The sequence below is a fragment of the Astyanax mexicanus genome, chromosome 25, assembly GCF_023375975.1.
Source record: "Astyanax mexicanus isolate ESR-SI-001 chromosome 25, AstMex3_surface, whole genome shotgun sequence".
Lineage (NCBI taxonomy): Eukaryota > Metazoa > Chordata > Actinopteri > Characiformes > Acestrorhamphidae > Astyanax > Astyanax mexicanus.
Window position 1 is genome coordinate 25754795 of NC_064432.1, and position 22290 is coordinate 25777084.

The following is a 22290-nucleotide window of genomic DNA, read 5'->3' on the forward strand; positions in this document are numbered from 1 at the left end:
CTACAACTTACAGTGAGAGCTAGTTGGGGTAAAGTACAGCCTTCAAACATGGTGGAGGTAGTATCATCATCTACACATCAGTGAGAGCTAGCCAGGATAACGTAGGTTTCATCAACAACTTACAGTGAGAGCTAGCCAAGATAAAGTAAAGCTTCTGAACATGGTAGAGGTAATGTAAGTTTCATCTACAACTTACTATGAAAATTAGCCAGGATAAAGTATAGCTTCAAAACATGGTGGAGGAAGTTTTATTTACAATAACTTAAGTGGGTGATAGTCATAAATTAGGTTTAGTCTACAACCTACAGTGAGAGCTAGCCAGGATAAAGTACAGCTTCCAAACATGGTGGAGGTAGATTTCTCAACATCAGGCAGAAAAGAAATACTCACATCGTCTTTGGCTTGGAAGAGATACTCATTTCCGTCTGAAAGTCTGAAAAACAAAGATAGGAATCTGATTAATACTAATATTTTTATATTACCAAAACATTAGAACCACCAGAAATCACCAACATCAGAATCCAGCAGTGTTTGCAGCTTCTTACTTGAGTTTGAAGACGTGCTTCCTCTTCTTATAGTCGAGGGCGATCTCACAGGTGGAATCCTTCAGACTGATGGGGATCTCGCTGTGGTACGGGATGCCCTGACTGGCACTTTTACTGTCTTTATAGAAGCCCATCTCCTGATTATTGATCACGCAGTACACGTTGTGCCAAGATCTGCAGGTCAGAAGAAAGAAAATAGCTTGTGATTATCCATCCAATTGATTATAGTCGGCCTAAAATGAATCTGACAATTTTTAATAATAAAATGTGTGTCAGATACTGAGAGCTCCATTGTTTAAGGGCTAAACTACTGAATTAACTCTGTGCTGATATATTTTTTTTTAGTTTAAAATAGATGTTCTCCATCAATAAACAGAAACACTAAGATTTGTAGACCAAATTTCCATGATTTTTCCTAATAATTTTGGTTATTTCTATTTTTCCAAACCTTACCCAGGCCTGGAAATTGCTATTTTCAGATTTCATGGCTTTTCCAGGTTTTTAATGTTCGTACAAACCCTGCTGATGTAATCAGATTTGTGTCAGATTAAGGCAAAAAATAAAAATAAAAAATTTAAATCTCTGCACCTATTGGATGCCTTCTTGTTATGCCCCTCCCACTCGTGTTTGCGGTTCAGGAAGCCCTCTATCTGGGCGGGAGGCGTGTCCTGGGCTTTCGTTGGGAGAGTGGCGGCTTGACTTGCTTTTCCCTTTCGACTTCCTGTGGGGGAGGAGCTTGGACTGGTCTCCGCCACCCCGTTGACGACATCACTTCCTCCCGCTGCCTCCTGGTGTAGAGAGAGAGGAAGTTTAGAAGCAGTAATGTATTTTTATACAGTTATAAACCTGAGGCTGTGTAGAAACATCCAGTAGAAAAACCCTTATAATTAATGCTATGAACTAATACTCCGTATTTTTTACACTATAAGGAGCACCTAAAATACTTTAATTTTACCAAAATGGCACCTCTTGGCAAAGAGCTCTCTGAGGATGTAAGAAACTGAATTGTTGAGGTTGAGCTCACAAGTTCTATGTCTTATGCAGAGGTCAGCTTTAAAGTATAGATGCATGAGTGCTGCCAGTATTGCTGCAGAGGTTGAACTGAGGACCGAATACTGCAGTTTATATTGTCTTATATACTCTAATGTTTCTACAGCAGCCTCTGATTGTTTAATCCGCCTCAATTTAAGAAAATTTTAATGACCCATGATGACCCCTTTTATCTTCTCATGCTAATTTTTTAGCCCACAATACACTCTAATTTGGATTAAATAATAAACAATACTATAGATAAAACTCTCATATTATTCAATTATTGTCATAATTCTCTCTGTTTATCAGATCAGATCAAGCTGAAAGCAGAAATACAAATTTGATTCATACAATTGAAGCAAACGCAGAAGTAAGACATGCAATTATTTAAAATATTTCGATTAGGACGTTAGGAAATGCACACAATAAAGCTTTAACACAGCAGATAAACACAGCCAGCGAAGAAGACACACTCAAAACAAAACCAAACAAACAAACCGCAAACAATTTCTGAAATTGCTTGAGTCCATCAGTAATGATTTTTTAAGTTTTTTTTGGCAGAGAAAGTTAATTTTTATGCGAGTTAAAGGGATTACAGCATCACACCCACTCCAGACCGGGTCGGTTTATTACCCATCTCTCCAGCTCCTCCCGGCAGCACCAGTCCTGGGTGGTTTATAGGGAACCTGTTGGATTCTGGACCAGTCCTAGGTGCTTTTAGATTTTAGGACAAATTCCTAAAAATTCTGAAGATTTCTATATTTAGTCCTTCAGACGGATGTTTTTGAGCTTCTTATAGAAGGACTGTGGTGTTAACTGATGTTGAGATTTAGAACATTATTAGTTAAAACAGGGGTATCAAACTTACAAAATATGTACTAATAAAGGTTTTAATCTGGCTCTATAAATAAATTTAGAAACCTCATACTTAGTTCAGACACTTATTTTAAGAAATTTAAGGAGAACATCAACCAATCAACAACTCAACCAATTAAATTATCTATCTCAGCTGGTGGCAGAACCAATCAGACAATCAGTCTAATAAACTAATATTAGTACAGCTGGTTCACAAAAGTTTGTGTTTTAAATAAATAAATCAGATTAGTAAATAGTCTTAAATTGTATTAAGATACAGCCTGATGTTCTTCAGAAACGTCAAAATCTGAAGCAAAACCAATCAGAATCTTCCTTTTGTGGGAGGGGCGGGACTAATCCTGAACAATGAACCAGCTGATTAAACAAGAAAACATTTATACGGCAATATTTAATATAAAAATAAATAGTAAATAGTTTTTACTGCAACCTCAATAAGATAAGACCTGATGTTCCCCAGAAATATTAGCTAGCACCATTAGTCAAAATCAGAGGCAGAACCAATCAGAATCTTCGTTTTTTTTTCTTAAAATAAAGTGAAAATTCAGAATAGATAGATAGATACAATGGAAAGTCCACCGAACCAGGTATCACTTAGAAAAGCGCAAGCAAAGTAATTCAGTATAGTTGTGTGGTTGCTGTGGTGTTGCTAGGCGGTTTCTATGGTGTTGGTAGATGGTCGTTGTGGTGTTGCTAGGTGGTGTCTGTGGTATTGGTAGATAGTTGCTGTGGTGTTGCTAGCTTGATGCTGTGGTGTTGCTAGGTGGTTGCTGTGGTGTTGCTAAGTGGTTGCTATAGTGTTGGTAGAGGTTGCTATGGTGTTGCGCTTCCTTAAAAGTGTCCCTAAAACGAATAAAAACGTCTGATTTACGAAAACCGCAATTACAGTTCTGGTTTACTAAGATATAAAACTCTTATAAGCTCAGTCTGACCACCAGCTGATGCAAATATGCTTTAAAATAACAAATAAATAAATAAATTAATATACACAATGAAAGAAGGGAATAACCAACATTAATATGAAAGATGTATTAATAGGAAAACGAATGTCAACCCATGAACAAGCACAAGAACTGGATTACAACATAAAACATAAAACACTTATCAACATAAAATAACCAACATGCTAACGATAACATGCACAACACATAAATCACCACCAACACAATGAGAAACAGTACTGGTGAAGCATAAACGAGCATTAATATCTAATATTTAAGCTGTTTATTTAACAGAGTGAAGGTTAGTAAAAGAAACTAGACACAAATATTCATAAATAAACATTTTTAGTCTGAAAAAGATGTAACGGAAGATGATGAAACAAGGTGAAATTAAATAAATAAGCAAAAATAAGACAAAATAAGTGTAAATAAGTATAAATTGTGATGTCAGTAGCCGTACTTCAATATAAACCGCCATTTAATTGCATTTAATACCCACAACACACATCTTACTCGCTAAAACTGAAATAAAGCTCATTATCTGCTTATAAAGGGGATTATTTTGAATTGAATTAAAATTTTCTATTTTTTTTACATTATATATAAATTACAGATAAAATGCAAAAATGTCGCCAATTTTGTACGTTTTTAATTCAAATGAATTTTTTTTCACTGTATGTGAATTCGTAAAATCTTAAATATATTGTTAATTTTGTAAAATATGAAATTTAAATTTTGACTTTTTTGTATTGTATATGAATTACAGTGAAAACATAAAAATATTATTATTTTTATTGTACATTTTGTACAATTTTCAAAATTCTTTAAAAACGTTTAAAGTATTTTTATTAACTACTTTACAAAAACGAAAAGGAAATTATATACAGTATTTCTGTATACAGTATTTGTTTGGGTCTTCATCTAAAAAAACTGTCTGTTTATGATTATTGTAATATGTATATGGTATTTAATGTAAAATAAAATGAGTGAATATAAATGAGCTAAATTAGAGCAAATCTAAAATAGTTTGGTGAATATTTAGTATAATACAAAGCTTAAAGCTCTGCAACACTTTTATTGTGGTAATGCAGTGCACTCTCAGTTTTAACTGTGGTTCGCAGACCACAATATGTAAATTAGCCAATTAATATTAACACCCCCATCTGCATCTCACCACTGCTATCAGAGACACACTACTCAGCCCAATCTGCTCTTCCTTCTGCCCCGCCCCTAAACCCATACATCACCAAGTGTCCCTCCCAAACAAACCCTCACCTTTTTTTTGCATTTTTTTTAGCAATCTGAGCTGAGATTTTAGTGCCCTTTTAAACCTATTAAAGCAGGTTTGGGACAACAGTGTTAATTTGTTGCTATTTTCCCCTAAAAAATAATTCTAGTTTTTATAAAGGGTGGGTTTCCCTCTTTCACACATTTTATCCAGGATTTTAATGGTAATTAAGCTGGACTTAAAACTGTCGGTAAAGTCGTTCTAACAATCATTTATCAGCACTAGACCAAGGGGAGGGTTCTTGCGTAAACCAAAGTCCATCAGTTAAATTGTTACTGGGTTTGTTCAGTATCTGTTCCTATATTTAGTTATAATAACTACATATATATAATCTACACATAAGGAATCATGTAGTAACTTAAAAGTGTTAAACAAACCAAAAATACTCTAAAGTATTTAGGTGCTCTTAGGTAACTCGAATTAACATATTCTGAGGGGAACTCTTTCTCTTCCTTTTCTTTGGGTGGTGCTGATGAGAGCCAGTTTCATCATTATATTTGTATATGTTTTTGATGGTCTTTGGTTTTTGATGGTCTTCCTTTTGTATTCTTAAAGTATTTTTTTAATCTTTATTTAGTTATGAGTTCTTCTCATAACCTGGATTCGAACATTACTCAAATATTCACTATTCACTGTATACCTGTAACTCTACCTCTTCACTACTTTACTTTAACTGATGCTCTCAAACTAAAATTAAGGGGAGAGAAATATAAAAATACAAATCTAAACCATCTCCTGTCTAACAGCAGGCCGGGTGATGATCAGACAGAGCAGCAGAACCGATAGATAATATAAAGAGAGAGAGAGAATCTTCAGCTACAGAATAAATGGATAAAGGGATGAAGAGCAGATTGAACCGAGATATTGATCTCTCTCTCCGTTTACAGTCCGGTGACGCCGCGGCGGATATAAGAGCTGGAGTAGCTTTGGTAAGCTTGGGAACGGTAACTAACCCGGGGAGAGTCCTGCTCTGTGGGCAGCCCGTTCTGAGAGACCTGCTCGCCCTCCCTATATAAAAAAAAACATAAAATACATAAATACACAACAAAAACACATTAATACACAATATTAATAATACATTTAATAATATAATTTATCTACAACAGTATTAAAGGAGCTACCGTATTTTCCACACTATAAGACGCACAATCAATAAACGTCTATTTTCTGGTCTATTTTCATACATAAGGTACATCAGATTATAAGGTGCATCATGTGACACTAGTAAGGAACAGGGGTGTCGCCATGTTTCTCTTCTAATTCAGCAGGGCTCACCTCTGGGTGACAACAACAAAACGAGTGCTGGATGTTAATCTACACAGATTTCTCTGTGAGTAAAATGCTTCTGTTTATTTACAGTAAGCTTAGATTTCCAGATTTCCAGCTAACCGCTAATGGTAATGCTAATGCTGCTCCAGTGGTGCTAGCCAGGTTAAATAACAGGCTACAGGCCAATAATATTCGCCTATGGACAGCCAAAGAGCTAATGCTAATGTTGCTCCAGCAGTGCTAGCCAGGTTAAATAACAGGCTACAGGCTAAAGGCCGATAATACAGGGCGATTAAATTATTTTATGTGCGCCTTATAGCGCAACTATAATAAATACGCTAGTTTAAGTTTGTAAATGGTCCGAAATTTGCCTTTTTTGCATGGGTAACTCTATGGGTACTCTACTAAATTTCTAATATCTACTGTAGATATCATATAAAATCACCTCTGTTGTGGAGATGGTTCTTCGGCGGGCGGAGCTTCTTCAGGCGGGGGCTGTCTCTTCTTCTCTTCTTCCTCTTGCATTCTTCTCACTTCCAATAACTCCATCTATACACACACACACACACACACACAGAACTTAAACCTGTCGTTTTTAGTGCCGCTCTGTCGCTCTATATGTTTTTATGTTAGCCCCAGGCTGGTTCTGTACCGTGGTAAGTCTCTCCAGAGCGGAGAAGCGCTCCTCCCAGGTGGCGGCCGACTTCTCGAAGGCTTCGTGTCTCTTGATGAGCTTCTCCACCTCGTCCACGTTCTGACCCATCTCCCGGCTGGACAGGTACGGCTCCTGACCCAGCAGCCACGCCTCCGCCACCCCGGCGTCCCGCGAGAACTGGTGCACCTCCAGCACTGCACAAACATCACAGACAGCACAGTGCTCTCCTTTAATACATTACATACATCTTTCATTAGGTTATAAAGAGAAATAAGGTTTTAAATTACCTAATCGTAGCCACTCCCACCGGTCCTCCCACTTATCAATCATCTCTTTCCTCTTGTCCGTCAGCTGTAGCAACTTCTCTTTGATCTGAGAGGATCAGAGGATACAACTCAAATACACTTTCTGAGCTTTATAGGATATAATCAATATTTTGTTATACATATGTTTATTTTCTTTGTGTGTACTGGAACAACACAAAAACTAAAAATGCATAAAAAAAGACAAAATTAATATTATTTTTATACAAAACCTCTGTGAAAAGAAGTAAACTTCCTTTTCACATTATAGGAAGAGACTGAATTCAGATATTTTTTTAAATGGTGTGCAACCAAATATTAAGTTGACATTAGAGCCCATTTGTTGAGTTTTGCACAAAACTACACTTTAAAGCTATTTGTTCTGTATTTTTGTGTATACACCGGATAAAATAAACATATATAACAATACATATGTGAGTAATTGCATTAATTATCTGAAAGACATTTCAACTTTAATTTCTGTAAGAAATGACCATGACTGTACATAAATACTGTCAAACTCACAAATTTGTCAAAAACTATATAACTTATTATAATAAAATCCTGTATTATCATCATATTTCCTTCCTCTCAAGCAGACAACCTCAACCTCATATCTCCAAAGAGGAATTTAATATAAAATAAACAATTTCAAGCCATTTTAGAGCATTTCTATTGGTCTATTCATCATGAAATTCTGACATATATTTCGTCAGAAAAGAGAAAAATTGAGAAACTTCTTGTGGTACAGAGAAAATGTAAGTGAGCCAATTTCGTTTCAAATAACAAACAAAAAATTTCCATCTGTCCTCCAATATATATACATATATATATGTATATATATATGTATATATATATATATAATACAGTTACACTGCCTATATATCCTCCTATATAAATATATATATATTTAATAATACAGTTACACTGCCCATATATTCTCCTATATAAATATATATATTTAATAAAACAGTTACACTGCCCATATATCCTCCTATATAAATATATATATATTTAATAAAACAGTTACACTGCCCTCTGCTGGTCAGTGGTGTGTAGTAACGCAGTGAAAGATCTCACCTCTTCTGAAGCGTAGTGTTTGCGTGCGAGCAGAGCTTTTCCCAGCTCGATGCAGGTGGTGAAACTGTCGTTTCGAGCGTCGATCTCAGCTTTAATGCCCTGATGATTATTCATTAAGAGCTCCACAGACGACACGTCCCTAAATACAGCAGAAAATATTAATCTACATCTTAACTTCACTGATAAAGCTGCTTTAGTTCTTTTATAGAATGTGTTTTCACAGTTTTCTAAAGTTTTCTAAAGTTTTCTTTTTACTTTTATTCGAGTTGATTTTTAGATGGGTACTTTTACTTGAGTAGAATTTTAGCAAAGTAAAGGTACTTTTACTTAATACAAATTTTTCTGTACTTTATCCACCTCTGCCCAATAGTAATCAAAGCCTTAATTTAAAGCCTTGGTGTTTTATATTATATGTGCTTCTAACAGCACAATAGGTCACAGCCCTATATAAAATCCAAGTCATACAAAAAATATATATAAATAAATAATAATAATAAAAATACAGAAATATACCAATAAACAGTCAGAATCTTGAAAAGCACTAATTCGCATGTATGAATATTCATGAGCAAGATACAAAATCCTGACTTTCTTTAGAGACCACTAATTCAGTGAACTAAAGCAGGGCTAAATAGAAACACCTGAGCACTTTTCTTCACAAAAAAACAAAACAAAAGATGGAATGAGACCTTATGAATGTAACTTATTTTACTGCAGAGAGAAAGGGGTTAATAGATAAGTTAAATCAGTGTACCTGGGCTTCTCCTGAGCATCGATGAGCCGGATGACGTCCTCCATCCAGAGCATGAGGTCGCGCACCATGCTGAAGAAGCGGAACTTATCGCTGGTGTCCAGCAGCCGAACGCGCCGCCCGTCACAGGCCTCCAGCAGAGAGCGCCACGCCTCCAGCACCTCCCCCTCCCGCCTCTGGATATCATCCGCCTTATCCCCGGCGTACGCCGACTGCAGACGGACCGCATCCTCCTGCAGCTGCTTCACCTACAACCAAGAAATACCACCACTTCAGTTTCTGAATCAGTTTCTCTGATTTTGCTATTTATAGGTTTATATTTGAGTAAAATGAACATTGTTGTTTTATTCTATAAACTACAGACAACATTTCTCCCAAATTAAAAAAAAAATTAATCATGGGTGTGATTTATTTTGGGCATAACGTGAAATAAACCAATCAGACTGTCTCTTGCTCATCATTCTCTTTAAGAGTAGATCAGGTGAGCTCTGACTTTGGCGGATTGCTATTTTAACCGTGCAGCTACCTGGACGTGTCCGAAAAATGCTTCTCAGCGGAGGAAACTGAGCTGCTCATTCCTTCTGTTCATAGTTGATGTAAAAGTTGGGTTTGTGCACTGCTGTGTGTTCATGTGTGCATTTAACAAGCGGGGGTGTATGTATGTTGGGGACATGCCAAGATAGCGATGAACGTCTGACTGTTGACGTCTATCAGGGTTGTATTCAGTCAGTGGAGCTGTACCTAAACACACCTCATTTCCAGAACACCACGCCCATCGGTGTAAATCTACCATATTTTTCGGATTGTAAGGCACACTATCAATAAAAGTCTATTTTCTGGTCTATTTTCATACATAAGGCACACCGGATTATAAAAGACACTATGAGGAACTTCTAATTCAGCAGGTCTCGCCAACTAAGTTAAGTAAACAAAACTGTAATTCTTAAAAGTCAAGTCTAAAAGTCAAATGAGTGCTGCATGTTAATCTACACAGATTTATCTCTTGAAAACTGTTTATTTTGGGGAGTAAAATGCTTCAGTTTATTTCCAGTAAGCTTAGATTCCTGATTTTCTTCAGCACTAAGGCTGGAGCATTAGCATTAGTGGCTAACCGTTATTGGGTAATGCTTATGCTGCTCCAGCAGTGCTAGCTGGGGTTAGCAGCAGGCTAAAAGCCAATAATACTCCCCTCTGAACGGGGAAATAGCAGTTAGCAGCTAATGCTAATGCTACTCCAGTCTCGATGCTGGATATAGGCCTCTTTGTAAGCCTATATTGCGCTAGTTTCTGTGCTTGAACCTGCAGCTTTGCTGTTTGCAGCTATAGTTTAGCATTGGCTCGGACCCACCTGCGACCCCAGGGCCTGGATGTCGTGCTCGAAGGTGGTGTGCATCCTCTGCAGCGTCTCCACGGTGTTCTGGTCTCGGCCCAGCTCGTCCGGGAGCTTCTTGTGTTTGTCCAGGATGCGTCCGAGCACCTCCTTGGCGTCGTGGTAGAACTTGTGCAGCTCGTACGAAGCCGCTAAGATCTGAGTGCGAGTGTCGATCAGCTCCAGCAGATCCGCCCACGCCTCGTTCAGCCCGTCCTTCCACTCCGCGATGGTCGCCGCGTCCGCGTGACCCGAGTTGATGAGGTCGTCGGCCATTTTGTTGACGGCGTCGACGCGTTCCTGCCCGATGTTCCCGGTGTCGCGGGCGAATTCCCGGAAACGCTCCTGAAGCATCTGCAGAGGAACAGATTACAACTGTTATCTACACTCTCATCAATTATAAGATAGAATGGAGACGAGATGTATCATAGGGAAAATGTGGTTGCTAGGGTGTTACTAGATGGTTGCTATGATATGGCTAAGAGTTTGCTAGATGGGTGCTATCCTGTTGCAACGTTATTATACGGTTATTATAGCATAATATATAGTGATCACAGAGTATTTGTTTAGTGGTTGCTAGCGTGCTGCAAGGTGGTTGCTAGGATCTTGCTAAGTGCTTGCTAATTGGGTGTCACACTGTTAAAAGTAATAACTAATTACTTAATTATTGTGGTGTTGCAAGCTATGGTGTCTCAAGTCGTTGTCAAGTTGTTGCTATGGTATCCCAAGTGGTTTGTTGGGTGTTACTAGTGTATTTGCGTCATATGATTGGAACTCATTTATATGATTGGGCATTTGACATTATTTGCATTGATTACCTTATTCATTTATAAGATATAATGCAGAAGATGGTTAATAGGGTGTTGCCAGGTGGTTGCTATGGTTCTTGCTGGATTTGTATTACACTGTTGCCAGGTTATCATATTGGTAAGTTTAGTGGTTGCTAAGGTTTTGTTAGGTATGGTGTCTTTGGTGGTTGTCAAAATGTTGCTGTGATATCACAAGTGGTTTGCTAATGTATTTGTATCATTGTGCACCTTATTTATTTGATTAGGCATCGGTTTTCTTTCGCATAGAAATGGAATTTAGCAGATCATAACTAAAATTCACAGCATTAACCTGCGTGTATAATAATATAAGAGTAATTGATCTTACGGTCACGTGCTCGTAATCCTGACCGAGTTCATGAGACCCGGCGACCACCTCCCTCTCGGCGATCCACTGCTCCAGATCATCCACCTCCCGGTTCAGCTGGAAGAGACGGGATCTCTCGTCCAGTTTTCCTCGCCGTTCCTCCGACAGGTCCTTCAGTCCGGCGTACAGTTTATCCACCTGAGACTGACGCATGCTGATCCGCTCACTGGAGGGAGCAATTCAATTCATCATTTATTAATAAATTACAATTAAACATAATGAACAACATGCCTATAGCTGTTGAGCTGCAAAAAAGTATTCTTATACATTATGACAAATGGGCCCCACTTTAAATGTCTGCTGTATTCATTTAAACCAGTAAAACCAGTAAAAAAGTCAGACTCCGTCTCCTGCTGATGCTGTAGCATTGCCAAGTAGCATCACAGTGCTAACGCTCGGAGGAAAGCGCAGTGACTCAGCTCTGATACATCAGCTCACAGACGCAGCCTTGTGCTGATCCACATCACCCTAGGAGTGATGAGGGGAAAGAGCGCCATCTACGGTTCCCACCCAGAGAGAGGCTCTGGCAGCTGATGGCAAGCTGCATGGGCAGGATTCGAACAAGCGATCTTCTGATCATAGTGGCAGCGCTATTATATTTTAACAGATTGCAGTTATATATGCAATATAGGCATTTAATAATTTTTCAGACACAAATGCAATTTAAAGTCTGAAGGTGTCCCTCACCTCTCCGGATGCCCGGCGGCCACCAGCGCTCTGCTGGTTTTGGAGAGTTGGTGCACGGTCTCGGCGTAGTCCTCCACTGCCTGCTCCAGAATCTGATGCTTCTTCAGCATCGCCACCGAACTCTGCTCATCCTGATCATTACAGACACACACCACAACCACAAGAGAGAGAGAGACAGTTACAATTAACCTCATTCTTTAATCAGGTGCATCAGTCATTAAAGAATATATAGAAGATATGTACATCTGATATATTAAAGGTGCTATATAGTATAACACGACCTCATGACCCGCGCATAAACCCATACTTTTATATTACTGAATAAAAATCTATTGTAATGTCATTTTTTTATGAAAACTGTTCAGTATGTTCTTGCTGATGGATGCTCCTCACCTTGGCCTTCTCCTCAGACATCATGTACAGCTCCTGCTCGCTCATCCAGGCCTCGGCCTCCGCGGCGTCGAAGTAGTACTGCTGAGCTCGGTGCGCCTCCTCCAGACGGCCGTGCCGTTTCTCCACCTCCTCCTGGATCAGCTTCCAGATCCTCTGCAGATCCTCCAGCCTCAGCCGGATCCCCGCGCTCACCGGGCTCTCCTCCTGCAGCGTGCGGACGCTCCGCTCAAATATATCATCATATCTCGGCTGGTGGCCCTGGATCTCCTTCTGGAGGGTCTGGAGAAAAAACAGCAGATAGGGAGAATTAAAGACACGAATCTTAGGAGTTTATTTTCTTTTATATAACTGAGTATAACTACAAGTATAATGAAATAAAATGTAAGATTATTTAAGACTTTAATATCATCAATCACAGACAAAACTTAAAGATTAAGTCCACTTTAATTCTGGATGGAATGAGTTGCGAAGTTCATCATCCAAAATCCTGACCTCACTAACGTTGCTCTTGTTGCTGAATGCAATCAAATGTTCACAGCAATGCTCCAACTAAACCCAGGAAAAATCGGTCCCTCGAGATCATTTAATTCCCACCTGATTCTTCTTGATGAGCAGCTGGACGGTTTGTAGATTATTGCCGTGATCAGTAGACGTAGCCAAGGCCATTCTCTCCTCAACCCAAAGCTGAAACATAAAAAACATATACAACCCATCATTAATTTAGGAGTACAATAGCACTGCTGAGGTAAATTCACGATAATAAATCACACTTATGAAGTAAAGTAAATTTATGATTATGATTTATGATCACACCTTCGAGGTAAATTTATGATTAAAAAACATTTCCGAGGTAAATTTATGGTTAGAATATCACTTCTTGAGGTAAATTTATGACTAGAATATACGTTCTGAGGTAAATTTAGGATAAGAATAGCACTACGGAAGTAGTATGATTAGAATAGCAAATAGTAAATTTATGATTAGAACATCAATACTGAGGTAAATGTATGATTAGAATATCAATGCTGAGGTAAATGTGTGATTAGAATAGCACTGCTGAGATAAATTCATAATTAGAACAGCAATGCTGAGGTAAATGTATCATTATAAGAGCACTGCTGAGGTAAATGTATGATTAGAATATCAATGCTGAAGAAAATTTATTATTAGAATAGCACTACTGAGGTAAATTTAGGTATAATTAGAAAATTGATGAATAATTAGAATATCAATGCTGATGTGAATGTATAATTAGAATATAATATATAATTTATGATTAAAATAGCACTGTTGAAGTAAAATTATGGTTAGAATAGAACTGCTGAAGTAAATGTAAGATTTGAATCGCACTTCTGAGGTAAATGTAGGATTAGAACAGCTTTTTCTCACCTGCTGAGGTATATATATATGTAGGATTATATTCACAATTCTGAGGTAAATTTATTATTAAAATAGCAGTACTGAAGTAAATTGAGGATTAGAATAGCTTATCATTACAAGTAATTTACCTTGAGATTTCTTGTCCTGTGTAAAACTGTTCATTTTTAGCATTTTACAGACGTCCTGTAGTTAAAATGCATTAATCCACCTTCAATAAACCACCAGGTGGAGGTTTAGAGGATAAAAAGCTCGTTTCGATCTTCTGCAGCCGTTTATCTGAAGCAGGAAGAGGAATTTAATCCGTTTGATTCTGTCTGAATGAGGTCAGTTCAGTTTTACTGCTGATATAAAATAATACCTGTCTGATTTCCTCCACCTGCAGCAGAACCAGGCTGAAGATCTAAGCTTAGATCCTGTTACCCACATTCTCAACACCCCGGGGTCCCGCCCCCCGCCGCCGCAGTGCTAACACTGTCCTCCGGCTGTGTCCCAAATACACCCAAAACACTGGGTTGTATTGGGACACGCAGACATGGTAGTGCACAACATAATAAACATTCTGTGCCCTATTTTACTAAGCCTATAGGTGATCCATCTATTCTGCACTGTGCAGCTTGATTTAGGGCATGTCAGTGTTTGCCTTTGCTATCATAACAATGGGAAAAGTACAACTTATATGGTTAGAATTGAACATAAGTCATGTATTAATTCTCTTAATTAATCATGATTGTGAATAATTTTGGGCGTAACATGAAATAAATCAATCAGAGTGTCTCTTTCTCATCATTCCCTTACAGAGTCAGGTGAGCGCTGACTTTGGCGGATTGCTATTTTAACAGTGCAGCTACCTGGACGTGTCCAACAAACTCTTCTCAGCAGAGGAAACTGAGCTGCTCGTTCTTAATTCTTAATTCTGTTTATTGTTTATAATTTATTTTAAACCAGTGAAAATTCATTTGATATAATTTTTTTGTGTTAGCATTTTTAAATTGTGTGTTTAAAATCACAAGGTGATGACAGAACAGGCTCCTTCCTACCTGCACTCGCTCCTGAAGGCTTACGCTACCTCCCGGCCGCTGCGCTCCTCCAATGAACGTCGCCTCGCTTTACCAAACACTCACACAAAGCAATCCAGACTGTTCTCATACAGAGTTCCCCAATGGTGGAACAAACTACCTTCCACTACCAGATCAGGAGAATCTCTCACTATCTTTAAGAGACTCCTGAAGACAGAGCTCTTCAAAGAGCACTTACTCTCCTAACACCTCTAACTACTACCTTCTACTACCAGATCAGGAGAATCTCTCACTATCTTTAATAAACTCCTGAAGACAGAGCTCTTCAAAGAGCTCTTACTCTCCTAACACCTCTAACTAACTACCTTCTACTACCAGATCAGGAGAATCTCTCACTATCTTTAATAAACTCCTGAAGACTGAGCTCTTCAAAGAGCACTTACTCTCCTAACACCTCTAACACACTAACTACTTCTAACCTCATTTCCTTCTTCCCCTCCTTCACTCCTCTATCCTATTATTCCCCTTTGACCTCCTTTTATCCCTATCCAAAGATGTTTTACCTTTAAACTTATTTTACATTGTACTTGACTATTGTAAGTCGCTTTGGACAAAAGCGTCTGCCAAATGTAATGTAATGTAATGTAATGTGTTATTTTAATTGCCACATTAGTGGAAAGATGGCTTATATCACTCAAATGGAAAAAGAAAAAGTCAAGATTCAATTCGAACGGCTGCAGGGGTTGATTTAATAGTATTTGGTATCTTGTTTTTACTTATGAAGACAGTATGGATCACCAAGTTTGGAAACTATATCAATGTTTAACATACTGCTGTTATTTACTTTTATTTATTATTTTTTGGTGTATGTGCTTATGTAATCTTATTTATATTTATATATTATCTGTTTATTTATTGATGAGAGAATGTGGAAAGGGGGTTTAAAACTTTTTTTTTTTCATAAAATTGCACTTATTTTAGAATTTCCCCTCGGGGATCAATAAAGTATCTATCTCTCTTATTCGAGTTTTGACTATTTCTTTTGTGATTAATTATTTCATTTCAGTTTTCTAGTTATTTTAATTATCTAAAACCTATTTTAAATAACCTAAAACCCATTTTAAATGATCTAAAATCTATCTAAAGCATTATCTCTTGCATTAATCTTTTTAACTTTTTAAAGTTTTGGAAACTCCAGTTTTCCACTTCTTCTTATGCAATTAAATAATTTTGAACAACTACTGAACATGTACATTATACTGTATCTTGTACTGTCCAAAAAATGGAATAAATCAATGATGGTTTCTAAATTACACAGTAATTTGTTTCATATTTTGCAGTTTATATCATCACTGTCCAATTAGAAACAAGTATCTCCATAATTCTCAAATTTTAGGTCAAACTTTCTTGATAAGTAGACCAATAGAAATTCTCCAAAACTACCTGAAATAAAATATTTTTTAACATTGACTTCCACTGAAATTTAAGAAGGTTCTAAGCTATCTCTCTCTCCTGTACGTGTGTTTATTTGGAGATAAGTTTTTGTTAATAATGGCTGAATCTATATGAATAAAGTCAGAAGTTGTGTTTGTCTCGTGTGGTACTCACGATCTCGTCCTCCACGTCTCGGTTGAACTGGTGGATTTCTCGCGAGGCCATCAGGTTGCTCCGGCGCTTCTTCAGAGGCTCCTGCACCTGCTGGAACTTTACCTCCACCCCCCGACGTCTCCCGTCCACCTCGTCCGAACCCTTCCCCTCCTGACTCAGAGCCTGAGCCTGAGACCTCAGCTCCTCCACCTCCTTCTGCCTCACCTCCACCTGACTCTCCAGCATCTGCAGCACGAGACACAGACGAGACACAGGCGAGCGTCAGGAGCAGAGCAGGAACCATCACAGATACAGGAGGAGGAGGAGGAGAAGAGAGAAAAGCAGACATAACGAGAGCAGAGGAGGAGAAGATCAAGAGACAAGAGCAGAGAAATGGAGATAATTGGTAGTTGGAGATGAAAATGAGAAAAAAGCAAAGAACAGCTTTTGAGAGAAGAGGAGATAAGATATGAAGAGATGAGAAAAAAGTAAGACAAAAGAGAAGAGGGGATAAAGAGGCAAAAACAGGAAGAGAAAAAAAGAATGAGAGAAGGAGAAAGGAGAAGAGAAAAAGAGATAAGAAAAAGAAAATACGGTGAGAAAAGGGAGAGAAAATGAGGAAAAAAATAAAGAGGACAAGAGACATGAAGATAATTGGGAAGGAGGAGTAAGGAGAAAAAGGAGGAGAGAGGAGAGAACATGAGAAGACAAGAGAAGAGAAGAAGAGAGAACATGGGGATGAGATGAGAGAACAGGAGAAGAAAAGGAGAGAACAAGAGGAAAAGAAAAAAAGAAGAGGACATGAGAAGAGATGAGAACGGGAGGAGAAGAGGAGAGAACAGGAGCAGAAGAGATGAGAAGAAGAGAGAACAGGAGGAGAAGAGAGAGGAAGAGGAGAGAACAGGAGAAGAGACGAGAAGAGAACAGGAGGAGAAGAGATGAGAAGAGGAGAGAACAAAAGGAGAAGAGAGAAGAAGAGAAGAGAACAGGTGGAGACAAAAAGAGAAGAGGAGAATATAGGATGAGAAAATAGGAAAAGAGAAGAATAGAACAAGACAAGAGGAGAGAAGACAACAGGAAGAGAAGATGAGAGAATAGGAGGAGAAGAGAGGAAAAGTGGAGAGAACAGAGGAGAAGAGACGAGACAATAGCAGGAGAAGTTCAAAAAAGAGGAGAGAAAAGGAGAAGAGATGAGAAGAGAAAAGAACAGGAGGAGAAGAGAGAAGAAGATGGATAAGAAGAGCAGGAGAAGAAAAAAAAAGAGGAGGAGAAGAGAAGAGAAAAAAATAGGAGGAACAAGAAGAAGAACAGAAGGAGAGAGTAAAAGAGGAGAAATAAGAGGAAAAACGAATGATAGAAGATGCAAGAGGAACCCATAGGTAAAAGTAAGCATCAGAAGATAAAAAGCGTAGGAACAGAGATGGAGAAGGAAAGGAGGCGCGAGAGCAGAGAAAAGGAGGATGAGAGAGGAAGAAAAGAACGACAGAAAAGAAATCTTTACGAGCATAAGCCCCCCTCATCTCTCACACATACTATATAGAGCAATGCACACTTCTGACACTCTCGCGCACACTCTGGCTCTCACTCTCGTACACTCTCGCGCACACACACCCATTCCTCCCTCCCTCTCAGGGCTTTTGAGGGATCTCCTCAGCAGGTGCAGAACGTATCTAGAACCTCCTCACTACACACAGACTAAAGGCACTCACACAGCACCGGCTTAACCACTCTCAGCATTCTCTTCTCCCTGCATTCCCCGCCGACTCTCGCGCTCAGGCTTCCTCCCTCACACATCCGCTCGTGAGCGCACACACAGACACACACTCTCGCGCTCAGACACAGGAGTCGCTTTCCAACACCACAGAGGCGCGAGAGTGAGCGAGTGCAGTGAGCGAGTGAGAGAATGAGAGAGAGAGAGAGAGCGCGAGAGCACGAGATTGCGTAACTGCAGGAGAGGAGGGGGGTGTGGCGGTTATGTAACTGCTAGTGAGAGCTGCTAACTGATGCTCCGGCACCAGCCGTGAATGAATGAGATTTACTCACCAAAATCTGGAGTTACACTATATATTACATTTTACGACAAAAGAGAGATCACTTCAGTTTCTGAATCAGTTTCTCTGATTTTGCTATTTATAGGTTTATGTTTGAGTAAAATAAACATTGTTGTTTTATTCTAGAAACTACAGACAACATTTCTTCCAAATTCCTAATAAAATTTTTTTTCTCATGCAATACAAAATGTTCCCCACCAGACAGAGCTGCAGCTTTCAAAACTTCCACATCAAACCTGAGAAAGCAAGTGGTGTTAGTACTTTTATCATTAAACAATAATCTGCTTAAATGTTAAAAAAAATTGTAAATAGCATTTTTTAAAGCATAACAATGGCAAGTTAAAAAATAACAATGAACTGTAAAACTGTAAAAATACAGTTTATAGTCGCCTATATGACCATAACTTTTCAACAGTAAAGAAAAAAAATGGATCATAGAAACCTATACCACTTGTTTTTGAAAATGTTTTATGGGGGGTCTAAACAAATACTGCCTGAAAGATCCAAATTATTATTTGGAATAATTTAAATTTAATTAATTTAATTTAAATTTATCTAATTTATGATTTGTTGTACCTTTTTACATCAAATAATTAAAAGTAACTATGTAACTTTTACTCAAAGTACATTTTAAATTGAGTACTTTTTCACTTTTACTTACTTAACTTTTAGATTTTTAGATGGGTACTTTTTCTTGTACTTGAGTAGAATTTTAGCAATGTAAAAGTACTTCCTCCGACCAAAACACACCAACTCGCCACAGTGTGGACAGTCTCAAACAAACAGGTTTAGGGCTGGGTATCACAATTTGATACCAAAAAGGTACAGACCATAATGTCTCTGTCCTAACAGAGAAAATTTGGTTCCGGTTTTCGATATTTGCCAAGCGCTGTCTGTTGCTAACTTGCGCTGTCTCACATTAACTTGTGTTGTCTTTCGCTGTCTCGCTCTGTCTTTCACATTGTCTCTTGAGCTGTCTTGCCTTCTCTCGCGCTATTTCTCTCACTATTGCTCTCACACACTTGGTTTGTTCAAACAGGACCCAGAAAGATGGAGTTATACAATATGAGAATGATATTACTCGTGTCGGCTGTTAAATAAATACACTGTGTGAGAATAATTATCGCATTGAAAAAGCACTGTTTGGGTTTCGGTATTGAATTTAAAGTTATCTGTGTAGAAGTGAAGCTGCTGTAATGAGCTGTGATTGTTACCTGCTGCTTCTTCAGCAGGATGTTGACGCTGGTCAGGTCTTTTCCGAAGTCGTCGGAGTGGATCTGTCCCTCCAGGCCGGAGAGCCACTTGTCCAGGTCGGCGCAGCTCTGGGTGAAGAGCTCGGCCTTGTTGGCGTCGAACAGACACTGGGCTTTGGTCTGGGTGGTGGACTCCAGCTCCTCCCACGTCTTCTTCAGCATCTCCATCTTCCCCTGAACCACCGCCTCCGTCTCTGGCTTCTCCTCCACCAGCGCAGAGCCGGCCTGCAGGAGCAGAACCAGAGCAGAACCAGGATTAATACAGAGCTTAGAGGCTTCCTGAAGATCTTCTCTACAGTAGCTGAGCTTAGATATCTGATCAGCTTGTTTTATTAGGTATTAAAACATACAAAACATCTTTAGTTGATTTAATTGTTGCTGGCCACCTTATTTAGACATGTTTCTTCTGCATTTGGGTTCAGAGTTTCTGGTCATTTTATATTAGTGCTTAGTATGAGTGTATTTTTCAAGGTTTCACAGTTTAAAAACAGCTAAAGAATAAAAACAATAGACCTTAAAAAAGAGATATGCCAACAACTTTAACACGGCTTCCTTTACAAAACTAAATATTTTAAACAGTTCCATAAACACTATAAACAGACCTAAAATACTCAGTGTTCAAGTATTTCAAAAAGATATTTCTCAAAAGCTCTACTTCACAAGTAAAACATCAATTTACAATATGTTATTATTAAAGCCATTAGAGAAATTACAGTATTACAATCTGCCACAATTACCTTCTTTCTCCAGTTAACAAATACTTTAAATTCTGTGTGCAGTATCCTTGGAGCTACAGTATAAATATATATTAATACAAGGCTATAATTACTGCTCTTTAAGTTCATTTGCACCTCGTATCCAGAATTTTATGGAGTTTTATCACTCAGAACATTTATTAATCTTTTTCTGTGTGAATAATTCAGTGAGGAGCAGCAGCAGGAGCTCCACAGATAAAGTGCTGTTCTCATATTTTTTCTCCAGGCAGGACAGAGTGAAACGAGTGTTTGTCTCCACAGAGCTGAGCTACAGTTACTTCAGTGTGTTAGCTTGTTATGCTAAGTGGCTAGCATTAGCTAGCGAGCTGTGTTTGCTTCTTTGGTGGTGCTTTTCTACACGGCGCTCAGCAGCGCCTCTAGAGTTATGGCAGTATAAGAAAAATTTAAAACTCATCCAAACCCAACTAAAAGCTACTACTTCAGGTCTCGTACCTTCTGGATCTTGTCCAGCCACTCTTTGTTGGACTGCAGTTCTGCCATGAAGGCCTGGTGCTTCAGCCACTTGCTGTGCAGGTTCCTCGCCTCGTCATACGACATGTCCTTCGCCGTCAGCATCTTCTCACTGATCCACAGAGACAGCTGCACACCAAACACACCAATTACAGACCATCACACACCTCTACACCTGAGATACATCACACACACCTACAATAATCTACAATAATCAGTCCTGCTCACCTCCTGACAGTCCTGCAGGAACCTCTGCAGATCCCGGTTATCCTTCAGCTTCGTCAGAAGCTCACTGGCTGCTCCGCGGTTCTTCTTACGTCTGGAATTATATACATAATCATACAGCCATAATCATATATACCTTTTTGGTATATAATTAAAATATTTTAATATGTATGAATTCTACCAGTCAGGTATTAAGGAGAGGTAAAGCCACTCTGCTGAGATACAGAGTTATAAGGGTAAGTTTTTTAGTAAAGTTTCTCCAGCACTAAAGCTGGAGCAGTATTAGCGTTAGCTGCTAACCACAGTGCTAAGCGCTAGCTCTTTCTTCGTTCAGAGATTAGCATATCTGACTGTAGTCTGTAGCATGTTTACCGTGTTAAAACAAGCTACGTCGGGCAAACCGCTAGCTAATATCACCCTGGCTTACCGGAACTGTCGGGCAGCAGTTAATAGCACTAAGTGCTGCTAACTGTTGAAAATACTGGAAATTTAAACTCAATTTCCCCCAAAATAAACAGTTTTCACGAAAAGAAATCTATGTAGATTAACCTCCAGCACTCGTTTGACTTTAAAATAAAATGTTTTATTTAAGAATTACAGTTTTGTTTACTTAGGCGCTTCCGCCAGCCGCCGAGACCTGCTGAATTAGAAGGGAAAAATGGCGACACCCCTGTTCCTTACTAGTGTTGCTTACAATGTGGCTTATAATCTGGTGCGCCTTATGTAAGAAAATAGACCAGAAAATAGACGTTCATTGACAGTGCGCCTTATAATCCAGTAATCTTATATGTAAAATACAGTATATTTGCATTTATACTCCTGCTTAGTAAACAAATGTTAAAAGAAGATTTTACAATTCCACCTTAAATGCTGCTGTGGCGACACACAGGCTTCAGGCTGAAAATGAGTTCTTTAGGTGAAGAAGGCGTGATGAAGAGAATCTCACCTCTCATCAATGGAGTCCACTTTCTCCTGGATTCTCTCGGCGCTGATGTTCCCGTCGCTGACCAGCCGGCGCCCCGTCTCCACCACAGCGTTTATCTTCTCCTCGTTGGCGTCCATGGTGGTCATGAAGTCCTCCTGCTTCTTAATGGCCGCCTCGGCTCCCTCCAGCGTGTCCGCCATCTCCGTATGAGCCAGAACATACTCCTGAAGAGAGGAGGAGGACGTGAC

At 38.8% G+C, this 22290-nt stretch overlaps 1 protein-coding gene across 3 annotated transcripts in view; it reads right to left on the reverse strand.

Moving 5' to 3' along the window:
- The window catches only part of LOC103033421 (spectrin beta chain, non-erythrocytic 1), a 95488-nt gene that overhangs the window by 2186 nt on the left and 71012 nt on the right, over positions 1–22290 (reverse strand). For all 3 annotated transcript variants that reach the window (XM_049472152.1, XM_022682085.2, XM_022682084.2), the window contains 19 exons: positions 22064–22266; positions 21121–21211; positions 20875–21021; positions 19628–19891; positions 16384–16608; positions 12974–13063; positions 12380–12658; positions 11987–12117; positions 11261–11465; positions 10085–10459; positions 8740–8984; positions 7986–8124; positions 6891–6975; positions 6601–6797; positions 6394–6497; positions 5633–5687; positions 1134–1333; positions 546–719; positions 391–433 (listed from right to left, as the gene is read on the reverse strand). In XM_049472152.1, coding sequence (XP_049328109.1) covers positions 391–433; positions 546–719; positions 1134–1333; positions 5633–5687; positions 6394–6497; positions 6601–6797; positions 6891–6975; positions 7986–8124; positions 8740–8984; positions 10085–10459; positions 11261–11465; positions 11987–12117; positions 12380–12658; positions 12974–13063; positions 16384–16608; positions 19628–19891; positions 20875–21021; positions 21121–21211; positions 22064–22266 — 3252 coding nt within the window. The remainder of the gene's footprint in view (positions 1–390; positions 434–545; positions 720–1133; positions 1334–5632; positions 5688–6393; positions 6498–6600; positions 6798–6890; positions 6976–7985; positions 8125–8739; positions 8985–10084; positions 10460–11260; positions 11466–11986; positions 12118–12379; positions 12659–12973; positions 13064–16383; positions 16609–19627; positions 19892–20874; positions 21022–21120; positions 21212–22063; positions 22267–22290) is intronic.